Raw genomic sequence first — 13,369 nt, 5'->3', positions numbered from 1 at the left:
TTTCAGCTTTCCCGCCCAGTTTTGTCGTCGGACAGCGAATGCGTCAGCACCGGCCATTGCAGGCGATCGGCGGGCCGTTCCCCCCGGTCACGTGGAACTAATTCCGATGCTGAGTCCCCGACGCTAAAGCTAACCAGGACAACTCTCTTGCGGCAAAGCAAGGCGAAAGATCCCGGAAGGCAAAGGTAACCCGCTTTCTGATCATATATTCAGCTCAGGCTTTCCTGGACGTGCTTTATCGTTTCTCAGATCAACAGGAAAAAAAATTATTTTCAGATTTAAAACGTTTTTTTTGTAGAATCTTATTATCATTTGCTGAAAATTCCCGTTGTTGAGATTCGGGGTGGCGTCACATACAATAGTCTTTGAGGTTGACCGTTTGAGGTTTCCTCCAGTTGATGTTGGCAGCAAGCCATTTCATTCAGCTGGCTCGGTGCATGAAAACTGTTTTTTTTTTATTATTGTTATGTAACACGTGTCTAATGTCTTGTCACATGAAGTTGCCTTCGTTTAGTTCTTTGTTTAGAAGCCAGAATGTTGATGTGTTGGCACAAGGTCTACTGTAAACTATACAGCGCATTAGAGATGCAGCGAACTCAAAATTTTTATCCGCACACCGCACCGCAATTTATCTGGAACTTTGACACTGCACCGCACACCGCAAATTAGAAAATTTTCAAAAAATATTTTAACGCGTTACGGTATTTTTTAGAAAGTCAATTGTGGCAAAAAGCACCCATGGCATATAACTGGTAACCTACCGGTACAGTTGTGCACTAATTGACTAGGCTAACCAGATCATATTCTCTTACCAGCAATGCATCTAAGTTCTAAGACATGCTTTTTCAAATAGAATGTTCCTGGATCCAGTATCAGAACTTTTGAACACTTTTTGTAAGCAATAATGCAATTTTAATGTCAGTGGCTGTATGAACTACACACTACACAGACAGACAAGATGTCAAGAGTAAAACGTATAGCCTGAACTCACTGGGCTAACTGTTATAGTAACTAATGCGGTAGTTGCGCTAGGCCTATAGCCTGGTAACTGGGAGCTGAGCTTATCAGCTAGGCTATTAACCAAAAACACTCGTACAGCTTCCTTCACAAGCCAGCCCCTAAAACCCTGTCAAGTGTCAACTGCAAGCCATTTGCATAGCTTTCCAGCTTAGGGTTTCCGAAGGGGAAAAAACTGATCCGTGTTTCCAATTTAAATTTGAAGTTTCATAACTGATTTTCTTAAAAAATTGAAAGTTTACGTTTACAAAAGTTTAATTTCTTTAAAGTTAGGCGCGGCTTTGTCGTTTCAACCTTCCACGCGGCGCGGCACGCGGCGAAAAAGTTAAAAGCTGCCGCGTACGCGGCGCGGCTTGCATCACTACAGCTCATGCAGTGACGATCGGTGAGGGAAAGCAAGGAAAGCAGTGCTTACCTGAGCGAAAACTATGCAAAATATAATGACTGAATTCTAGGTTTAACTTCTTATTATTTTTATCACGTCTATTTTAACTTGAAAATTACTGTATTCGTGACTAGAATTACTCGTAACGCTTGTGAGTAGTCTAAATCCTCACCAAACGGCATGTCTTGCCTATAAATGCCAATTAACGCAAACGCTTCTGTCAGAAACAACCACTGAAGCTCCAGGGAAGCAACTATCAAAGTTGCTTTCCCAGGTTCAAAAATGTCAAAAAACGCCATCGTTTTATCCAATCCTCACTCGTTTTGCAAAACGTCACCAGCTGCTTAGCCAATCAGATGTGTTAAGGTTAGAGTTGCTTACCCAGTGATGTCAATGCGTACATTCGCTAGAGCGGCTAGACTAACTCGTCAGAATAGTCTCTCGTCACGGTACACAGCACAGCATCATAATGCCAAAAAGCTTGTTGCTGTTTTTTGATGTCTCCTCGCCATGTACTTTAGCCTACTAGCTTTCATAGCCATGCCTTTGCCCTTTTTACAGCGTTGATATAACGTTACTTCGCCAATGAACGTTCAGGTGCGGATGCAATATTTAGTTCGTTAAGCTTCTATACGCAGGAGGCAACTTATCCAGCTTTTTGTACCAATTGCTTGCGGTTGTAATGTTTAGGCCTAAGTGTTAGTTTTTGTAGTGTAGGCTTAACTGAATATCTGAGAATGAACATTCATGACGAATTAAACATTTAGACAACTATTATTCCATGTCTAACACAGGATTTTGGTCCTGCAACGTTAAAATTAAGATTGTTCATGACTTCTAAACATTAAATGGATGTATGATCACGACATAGGCGAAGCACAATTTGACAGATTGTTATTTTTGATTTGTTTTGGAAATGCTCTCAGAGCGCACCAAATTGGAAGTGTTTTTCAAAAATTTCTGGGGGAGGCCCCCCAGACCCCCCGCTGGAAGTGTTGCCTTCGGCAACACGCCTTCGGGCTTCGCCCGACGGTTACGCCCTTCGTGCCTACTACCTTGCTGCAGCATATTTCCAAGTTGCTTTCCCAACGGTTTAAGCCACCGAACGTCACTGAGCTCATGACTTCTGTAGCAAGGTGACAACTTACTATATTCCTTTCATTCAGACCTAAACTGGCTTCGAGCACATCCTTCACTACGTCATCATCGTCAACTGTTGAACCTCGATCGCAGAAAGAGAAAAAACGTGAATATGATCATTTACTTATCATAGTTTGCAACAGCTGATTTCGTAATTACATTTTGTGTCTAATGTCTATGTTAGCTGCAGCTACAGACATAAACCTTGGCGCTCAAGCAACTATTCAACAGCGTGACAAGTGCTTCTGGGTTTCGCTTATCAGTTTACTGGCGCGTTGCTGAATCCTTTGTTTTAGGATTGTAGGTACCACATTATTTTTTCTTGAACACGTTAATGACAAAACAATTAAAATCTTCTTAGCTGAAGATACTGCACACTAGGTATACATAAATATTAATTAGTAATATTAAATATTAACTAGTAATAAATAATAATAAATAATAAATATTAACTAGGTATACATAAAGATTAATTAGTAATTCACATCACTATAGTATGAAAGTAAATTCAACCCTCAACAGCTATGTTTTGCATTTCTATTAGCACTGGGCATTTTTGCGGTGTTAACGATATTTATTATTTATCCTGTGCACTACTATAAATAATTGGAACTATTTTGCTGGAACAATTTTGACGGAGCTACATGATAAAACTGAGCTACCTCGTCATGCGGGTAGCGATTACGTTTAATGATAAACCACGCCACGTTCTTTGCAGTCACAAGGAGCAGCTCGGACAGACTGGCCGAGCTATCGAAGCCACCCGCCCGTCGTCTGTCACGGAATAGTGAAACCGAATCTTCCGATGTTGAAGCTCGCACTAAGCCATCTAGAAGGAAGGTAGAAACGACCACTCTCGTTACTGGCCGAATGTTTCGTCGATAGTTTTTCCAAAAAATGCTGATGAACAAACAATAGTTTTCATACGCGATAGTTTTTATAACGATCTTTAGAGATCACGAAGTGATTGAATTGTATTGGAGTTTAAGTCATATGCTCTATATATCCTGCCATCGATTCTGATTGCCAACAAAGGTCGAAGTTTTTTTTTTATTGAAAAGTTTTTTTGTAGACTCGAACATCTGTATATTTCTCGGTATCTTTCGTCAGCAGTAACTCACCACAATCATCATTATTACGCTTTGCAGTAATTTTCACAACTTGCAATACGTGAGCAAAATAAAAAAAACTAAAAGCAATACGTTTTATGCAACTCTACACCATCTGGTAAAAAGTCATGTTACATCGTAGTACGTAAAATCGCTTCCCCAACTGCTTGGGTATTGCCTCCTCATCTACAATGATGAGCGACGACTTGCTCCATTTTAATAACGTTGTTTATTTTCCAGTCCGGAGGTTGCAATCCACCACTACGACCACTCAGTCGCCGGAGCCTCACATCGGAGAGTGACGTGATGGTCACCCAGAGATCGGGGACTAGTTTAGGAGGAAGGATCGTGCGCGAGAGCCGAAAGCCCGACCGGTGAGTGTCACGTACAGATATGAAACATTTCGTCGACTTTATAGAATTAGTTAGGTGTATATTGATGATATTCAAGGCTACTTGCGTGGTCATCGTCTGAGATGGGTTGGACATCTTGAACGAATGGATGAAAACAATTTGATAAAGAGAGTTTTGTATCAGGTAATGACAGGAAAAATGAGAAAAGAAAGACCAAAAAAGCGTGGAATGACACCGTGAAAGATGACATGACAAAAGAAACCTGAAAATTGAATATGCCAATAATAGAGAGAGATGGAGGAGTCACTGCAGACAACTGGTCAATCCTGATGTTTGGGGATGAAGACCTTTGAAGGGCTTCTTTGAAGCAAAATGGATGATGATGATGTCTAGTTGGGTGTATAATTTGTTAAAGCCTTATATGTCGCATTTTAGAGGCAAAAATTAAGAGGCTGATTGATGCATTTCGCTTTCCAAACAAAAATGTGTTTTAATATTTGTTGAGGGAGGCATTTGCTGAATATTTCCACAACAAAAAATCTGCAATATTGCTTCAACGATGTAACAATTCAAAGATCTTGGTTCAACTCGAACCAAAGTCGCCGTTGTTGTGTCCTCGAATAACACTTTCCAGCACAAGTTATAAATATTGTCCCTCCCTCTCTTTGTCGTGATAGGATGGAAAATGCCACAAACGACCAAGCCAATCAGTTTTCATAGTGTTTATCGAAAAATCCTACGTTATTAATTGTTTGATACATCTTTGCAGTGTAAACCAAAAACATCAAAAGCACAAACAATGATTTCGCATTGAAATGAATCGCTGCGTGTTTTGCGCGAGCACCAAGATCACACGTATTGCGTTAGGGAGCGTTCAAATATTACGTAACGCTGTTTTTCCGAATTTTTGACCCCCTTCCCCCATGTGACGCCAACGTAACGTTTTTGTCAACCCCCCCTCCCCCACGTGACGTTTTTCCATTACAAAGCCCGTTTTGCCAGTTTACATTAAAATTGTGACGTGGAAACACGTGCTGATAAAATATCTTGGTTTGTATGCACCTAAAGCTTACGTTTGAGACATGAAATTTTAGCTATATTCTTTTTTTGGAATTAAAACGTTATGTAGCCTACTACTGAAAACGTTTAGTAGCCCACCCGGTTCAACTCAATAGAACCACACTGTCCAGTGTCCACAGCTAACACATTCTCTACTCTCTATGTCTCTACTTAGTAATTAAAACGGGTATAGTTCAGGCTTTAAGTCAGTGGTTTTCAACCAAGGTTCCGCGGAACCGTAAGGTTCCGCAAGTAAGTCTAGGGGTTCCGCAAGTTTACATTCAAATCCGAGAGTCTATTATATTATTTTATGCATATTGTTTAAATATAATCAAATATTGATTAGGTTTGCCACAGGGATCTCTGGTTTGCCACTACAGTATTAATAAATTTTCTACACTTTAACACGTTCGCTGCGATCTCGAATTTTTGTTGTTTTCTTGTGGTACGATAACCTTTAACTTTCTGCTTTCCCGCCAAATTTTGTCGACATGTTTTCTTCGCTTCAAGGAGTTCTTTCAGACAGTTCGTTTGTACACCGGTGGGTCGAATTGTCGTGAACGTGTTAGAGATCATTTTGTTTTGCCAGTAGGCTATTAGGTTTTTTACAGTTTGTATTTTTATTGTACATAAATAAATCTGAACATGAATATTTTAATTTAATTTTATCAATCAAATGATGTTTTTTGCATACCGTAAGGTAATTAAATTATTGAACAGGGGTTCCTCAAGCTTTTTGAATGTTTCATTGGGTTCCGTTCAATGTTGCCACTCTCTTGTCATGGAAAAGTACTAGATTTGACTAAAAAAAACACTAGTATCATAAATACACGATCATTTACATGCATAATGTACAAAAGTGACAGCCAATGGCGTTATTGAGAGTTAAAAGTCCTTAAAATTTCAAAATAGAACTGAATTTCCTTGAAAGTCAAAGCCCTGAAGTCATAGCCGTAGGAGAGTAAAACATTTTGGAAGGGCGAACAAAATTTGCCCAAATTTCCCCCGAAATTGGCCTTAGCAAATATATTGTCAAAAACGCAATATTACTCACAATCTCTGAGGTAGTGTAGTCAAAGAACTCCACACTCATCCAATGTAAGCCTACCACAAGGTAGACTACGCTACCTACTTTTGTCTACTTTAAACACTTTTCACAGTCATGTGTGTGTATTTTTAAAGTATTTTTGCTAAATATCTCAAATTTGGTCATCATTGGGTGTAACCAGACAAAAAACTCGCTGTCCACTTTGAAAAGCACTACAAACACATTGATGCAGCCAAACAGAAATGAGGTGGCTGGTGGGGCTACTTTGAACACTGTCCAAACTTATGCACATCAACATAGCGCTAAATCGCTAAAAAAAACACTAGATGGCAAAAAAAACACTAGAATACTAGATGCAATCCAAAAACACTAGATCTAGTGGAAAAACACTAGGAGTGGCACCACTGGTTCCGTTCCACCAAAAAGGTTGAAAACCACTGCTTTAACTGATGATAAGTGATGCTTTTATTTGCAATTTACTTATAATAATACTTTCTAAACCGGTCAAAATTTGCAGCCATAAAAAGGGCCAAATAAGGCCAGATTTTCTGCATCATTTTTTTTAAGCCATCTGCAATTTAAAAAGGCCAGATTTTTGGAATTTGGCCTAAGAAAAGGCCATCTGGCAACCCTAATGTTGCTCACTCACATCAAAGCAAGCTTTGTGATGTAAGAATGCTGCCTTGCAATTTCGCAATGCGAGGTTTTGAGCACTTAGAACTAGAACTTAGAACCTGTATGGAATTACGGGAATTACAGTACCGTAGTTGATACTTGATAGAGATTTTGTTGGGGCTGAATAGGTGCTGTTGGATATGATTTCAGCTTAATTTAATATCCAAACGACGATACCAGCCAGCACAAATAAACTACCCTACTCGTAAGCGTTACGTAACGTTTTGTTTGAACCCCCTCCCCCCCGATGTGACGCTAACGTAACGCTTTTCATAACCCCCCTCCCCCTCGATAGCGTTACGTAATATTTGAACGGTCCCTTAATCGTTTAGCATGCACTCCACGACGAGAGAGGATTAACCTTAATTCGGAGAGAAAATGATTACAGTTTGCTATTTCGAAAGGCTTGCAGTAGTAAGTTGTGTTGTGAAGACTGAAGAGTAAATTAACTTAGTATAGATCACTTTTAGTTTTGCTGAACTTAGTAAGCATATAACTTAGCTTTTGCTAACTTTAATAGCCTATAGAACAAGTTTAATGATAGTCAAAAAGGAAAGGTTTCTCATTTATTTTACAATTTACATAGCTAAGAAATAGGAATTCAAGTTTAACACATTACAATTTAAGTTTGCTGGAGTTGCTAGTTAGTTTTTGCTGCTTGGTTAAATGAGAGATGCAGAATACCGTTGAACTTTCAGAGCTTGTTCATTTCACAATAACACATTAAATAATTTCTATCAAGTCTTCTTGTGATAATGTTATAGCATAATAGTCTATAGCTTATTCTGCAGAAAGTATGGAAGACAGTTATGTTATGATATGTACTGTACACTACTGCAGTGTAGTTCAAGATGATCATTTGATTGCACAAGTCTTGCAGAGAGTGAAGAAAGATGACAAACAGTTTGAAATGTTGGAGGATGCATAGTTTATAGGCTAACATTCTGCAAATTGCATTTATTTTTTATTTTTAGCTGCTGAAGTAATACAATATAGCATTTAACTTAGATATCAAATGGTAAATAAATGTGTTGTTTTTCGGATGCAAGTCTTGTTATGACACAGGTGAAAATGTTGCATCATTTCGTTTCCCTTTTAAAAAGGACGATTTACTACCCAAATGGATTCAGTTTGTTAATCGTGCTAATTGGACCCCATCTTCCAATTCTGTTATTTGCTGCAAACATTTTGAGGATAAACTTATAAGCAATGGAAAAAGGAAAACACTGATTTGGTCTTTAAACCCTATACCTTCTATTCATTCACCCAGTTCTCTCAAAAGGCCTTCAACATTAAACACTCTTACAGAATTACGAAAACCACCAAAAGTTCGTGTCTTCCAAAAAGATCAGCTTGATAGTTTTGAGAAAAAAGATGCTATAAGTGGTTTCTCTGACTTATCAGAACAAAATTGTTCAACAAATTACTCCTGTTACAAAACGAAGAGTTGCATTATTTATTATCGTCTCGTTTTTGATGAAGTCAATGATTTTCCAGTTGTGCGCGAAGCGATCAAAATTGACAATGATCTGCATGTTAAACTCCAAGTTATTGGCAACCCTGTTCCATTGCCAACATGGTTTAAACAAGGTCGAAATGCAAAACTAACCAGCATTTCAATGTTACAAAATTTCCCAAATTATCTACAAACTTTGCAAGAAGGCGGAGATGGTGATTTATTACTAAAAATGCAAAGAAGACAATATTACAAGCCAAAAGGTCGACCTCCGTACTCATCCGAAATGATACGATTTGCACTTCTGTTACGCTACACATCGCCTCAAGCATACAAGGTTTTATTGCAAAAACTTCCACTTCCATCCATGGCATTATTGGCAAAACTAAAATCCGGAAACGTGGATGCGGTAAAAGCAGCTAAGTTGCTTCAAAACAAAGGTGCCATATCGAAAGACATAATACTAATGGCGGATGAGATGTATGTGCAGAAATGCGTCCAATATTCAGGCGGATCTTATGTTGGTGCAGATATGGACGAAAACTTGTATAAAGGAGTTGTAACAATGCAACAATGCTTGTTTTAATACCTGCGCTGCTCACTCCACTTGGGGCAATCAGTTAGCACAAAAAATCGTAATCAACATATTTTTAACAACAAACAAAACGTTGTTAATAGTCAATAAGTTGTTAAACGTTGTTAATAGTTAAATGTCAAGCATGCATAGATACTTTGTGAAAGTGGTAAAAAGCGTCTTACCCAAGGATGCAACCTCGTGACTTGGAATCAGCAGAACCAAAAACATTCAGTCATTAACAAGTATTGTCTGTTCTCGAAAGAGATGCTTTTAATACCCTTTTTGGCCATTGAGTATCATTCTATATGTCAGTGTTCATTTCAATGCGAAATCATTGTTTGTGCTTTTGATGTTTTTGGTTTACACTGCAAAGATGTATCAAACAATTAATAACGTAGGATTTTTCGATAAACACTATGAAAACTGATTGGCTTGGTCGTTTGTGGCATTTTCCATCCTATCACGACAAAGAGAGAGAGGACAATATTTATAACTTGTGCTGGAAAGTGTTATTCGAGGACATAACAACGACGACTTTGGTTCGAGTTGAACCAAGATCTTTGAATTGTTACATCGTTGAAGCAATATTGCAGATTTTTTGTTGTGGAAATATTCAGCAAATGCCTCCCTCAACAAATATTAACGTTTGAAGGGTTATAAAACACATTTTTGTTTGGAAAGCGAAATGCATCAGTCAGCCTCTTAATTTTTGCCTCTAAAATGCGACATCTGTATATTAGGAAGTGTTTTTGTAGGTGGGCACCCAGAAAGTAAGGAGAGCTGTGGCGGGCCGCACCAATAAAATGTTTGGTAGGTTGACTCTTACGCCAGAAAAGAACGCATTTCGTACCCAGTATCCAGCGTTACATGTTGTTCATATTTATGTTAGAATACCGCAGCAACAAAATTAATCGAACAACGCTACTGCCAGAGTGCCAGGCCAAGCTCCTTTTAGAACACTTTTGACTTTTTTAACAATGCCTAATAAACGAGGCCACTTGTTTTGCGCACTTATAGCGAGGCGAGCGGTTTCATCAGAATATTTATCGCCAAGCAAGAGTGGTGTTGTCACTTCTCTTCACAAAAGATATCTTGCAATCAATAGTTTCAGTAAACCAGGAAATGTTAGACGCATCGCAATATAGGCAACAATCGTGACCTGCAAACATATCAGCGAAAAATAGGCTCCAATAACAGGGAAAAAGAAACCAGGCACCATGAAACAAACGCTTGTGGAAATCAATGAAAAAACGTTTCTATCGTAATTCATGAACAGTCTTCCCTCTAAAAAGGCAATGAGTCGGTTCTTCATCTTTTTTGTGAGAGTTTACAAAACCGTCTTTCTTTGATTATTATTAGACAAATGTCACTTGCGGTGCTTATCAGCATGGCAAGAATTGTTGATTAAAACATTTTGCAGTACTAAACTAAATATTTTCATAACACAACCAGAAAAAGTCTTTAAATTTTTATGTAATATTTTTCCAATTTATTATAAATTGAGTTGGCACACCGACCTATTTTGCCAAGAAAAACTTGCATAAAAGGAACACTGCTCGTGATGTCGTGAAACACAATAACGGTGAAACGCACACTAGTGTTTACATGACATTTACAAACTTAAAACAAGCAACCCTATGCTCATAGACAATTCCGAAATTCGAAAACAGACGTTTTAATTAACCACTGGGACAGTGTGGCTGGACAAGTGGACATCGCATTGAAATAACTTTAAGCGACCCCCACCTAGAACTACAATCTGATTGGTCGGTCTGTGGAATCGTATGCAAAGCAAAAATTTGCTTTCCGGAAAGTATTTTTGCCTTCATGCTCCTTAACTCCTTAAGAAAAATATTTTTGGTTATCCTTGTACGCTGATACCTTTCGCGGGCCGCACATAATCAGCGTGGCGGGCCGCATGCGGCCCGCGGGCCGCCAGTTGGTGACCCCTGGTTTGTAGTATGCGATACTTCTTTGTGAAAACATGCTATCATAAGCGCCGAAAATTTGAGTTTGTATTTTCTTGATGCCGTGCATCTTTATACGAGTCACCCTGACTTTGCTAATTTGTTTCATTCATAAAATTTAAGCTGCAGGTCATTTCGAGCTCCTAGGTTAGCAGTGCGGGCTTAAAATATAATACCAGCTTACAATTCTTGTGTATTTGATTACCAACCCTGGTTGGTCTTCAAAGTATATGATGTCGAATTGTAAATTATCTATTCCGCTGAGTTAGGACAGCTAACAAAGCATTGAACTAAGGTTGTTGAAAACAAGCGATGGTATCCGAGTAATTTCGGCGTATATCGTTGCAACCTCTCCTTGATGGCCCACATGTGATGTGCCACCGTATCAATTCCGTGTCTTTAACCCAGACACCGTCGATATGGAGGATCAGATGAAGGTATTCGCCGAGTTTCGAACCCACGTCGTTACAATCACCAAGGCAATACCTCCGACTGCTTGTCCACGTCAGAGTCGGAATGTGAAGGGGATTTTGACCGGAACAACAATGGAAAGCTCAGCAATCGTAATTATTCTTACAACAGGTAACGCTCATATTTTGACCTCACTGTCTAATGTCTATGTGTGATATACTTTTTTGTTTGTATAAAAATAATGTGTGATTCAACCAATATATCTTAATTTAGCTTAATTCTTTTGACAAAATGTATTTATTTAAGTCAAGATAATACAGTAGGCTAATCATCACATCGATTAAATCCAGACAGACTTGACAGTGAATGCGAAACGAATTTTCGGACAGTTAATAAATAATGATACGATTGTTTAAAGTACAACCATGTTAAACATTTTTTCTGAACAATTGTTAGTGAAAAGCTAAAAAAAGTGTTTTCGAAACATGTGCTTGATTCGCGTATTTGAATTCGTAGTTCAACTTTTCTTACTACTCTAGATCGCCACCTGATGGCGAAATGAGCGACGAAATAGCTCGCTTGAGCCACGACCTTGCTCGTGATATTCAACTCCTGACTTCCAAGTCACTGGATGACACTACAATGACCTCGTCAAGCACCGTGGATGATTGTAGCGGTGTCACAGCATCGGAAACCGACAGTCTCGACCGCCGGACAATTCGCATCGATTCCCCGCCAAGCCCCGAGCCGCGGAAGACATGGAACAGCGGACGAACGGCCTTGGATGGATTGATGTTGTCCAATGTTTGCGCTTTGTCGTCCCGTCTCTGTTCGGTAGCAGATAGTGTGGTTTCCAAGATTGCCGTTTTGCATGGCGGATCACCACCTGTAGATATATCTAAGTCCCAAGTGCCTCTGCTGCAGCAGACCACTTCCCAGGAGATGGCGGCGATCGTTAATAATCTTCGCCGGGTTGAGATGCAGTTATTGCGGGCAGATGAAATTATCGATCCCGATCGTAAATTGCAGGATTTGATACGTGATTAACTCGCATCGTCACCATAACTTATAATATTATTGTAGATCACGAGTAGGAGAAGTTTTATATCAAGTTGAAATATCTTCACTGTATACGCAGATTTTATATCGCAGTCAGATGTAGTTTCATTTGTAGCTACCCGCTACCCAGTTGAGAAGCGTTCATGTCTCGTAATGTGGCCTGACTACTTCTCAACTGGCTGTTAACTCAGTGCCTTACATTGCAGTTGCAATTTTATGGACGAACTCTCCACTTTCGCTAAGCGACGGCTTTTTAAGCCTAGGAGTTTGTACTGGAAACCACATTCTTTATCGTAGAATATTGTAGTCTATGTTAAACATCTCACGACAATGAAATTTGTGCTTTATCCATTTTACCTTGCTGCATGACACGTCATTTTTAAGCAGCGTAAATTGTTGAGTTCATTCACGAAAATGCTGTGGAAAATTGAACTTTGTCACCATGACTTGACACTTGCATGTTTTGAGAAACTGCAGATTTTTTAATTGTTTTCTACTAAATTTCTACACGGAAACAGTCAATATAACAACTTGGCTTACATATTATACACGTAAAACCGGCGTGCTATCGGTTTTCCTTCCCTTTGCAATGAGTTGTATTCACCAACTGTGGAAGATATCACAAGCTGAACGTCTTACAATGTTGAAACTGTGCCTTATTGCAGCCGCTTGTTTTCAGTGGAATGGCTCCGCTTGCTGCACGTTGTATCGTGAAGCAACAAACTGTAAAACCAAACGACGTAAAATTCTACTGATTTTGCAATTATTGATTTGTTATAATCTAACGTTCACTGTGCATGTATAAGCGCATTTATTCACCAAGTTTTATCATAGAACACTAATTATAGAGCTCAATGTGTGATATCTCGTGGGCTATGTATGATACAAGAAAATGCAGCAAATTTAACACTAACATCATCTCCAGCGTCGGTGTGGCAGCATTCGGGGAGAGGAGTCAAAACTGCGGGAGCCACTTTAACATGAATAAAGTTTGCCTCAGCCACTGAAATCTTGAACCAATTAGAAACTACGTTGTCCGTGACGTGGAAGTGGCTACCGTCATTGTGATCCTTCTAGCACTCAGCCAGAGAGTTGATTCTTGCATTGAACTTT

At 39.1% G+C, this 13,369-nt stretch overlaps 1 protein-coding gene across 1 annotated transcript in view; it reads left to right on the top strand.

Annotated features, from left to right (window-relative positions):
* The window catches only part of LOC145777371 (uncharacterized), a 50,105-nt gene extending 37,000 nt beyond the window's left edge, over positions 1 to 13,105 (top strand). The window contains exons 17-22 of the mRNA XM_082588741.1: positions 7 to 185; positions 2,569 to 2,648; positions 3,261 to 3,382; positions 3,892 to 4,025; positions 11,195 to 11,368; positions 11,737 to 13,105. Coding sequence (XP_082444867.1) covers positions 7 to 185; positions 2,569 to 2,648; positions 3,261 to 3,382; positions 3,892 to 4,025; positions 11,195 to 11,368; positions 11,737 to 12,244 — 1,197 coding nt within the window. The 3' untranslated portion in view covers positions 12,245 to 13,105. The remainder of the gene's footprint in view (positions 1 to 6; positions 186 to 2,568; positions 2,649 to 3,260; positions 3,383 to 3,891; positions 4,026 to 11,194; positions 11,369 to 11,736) is intronic.
* The last annotated feature ends 264 nt before the right edge of the window (positions 13,106 to 13,369 follow it).

The sequence above is a fragment of the Aplidium turbinatum genome, chromosome 1 (genome assembly GCF_918807975.1).
Source record: "Aplidium turbinatum chromosome 1, kaAplTurb1.1, whole genome shotgun sequence".
Lineage (NCBI taxonomy): Eukaryota > Metazoa > Chordata > Ascidiacea > Aplousobranchia > Polyclinidae > Aplidium > Aplidium turbinatum.
This window is presented reverse-complemented; position numbering and strand designations above follow the sequence as displayed.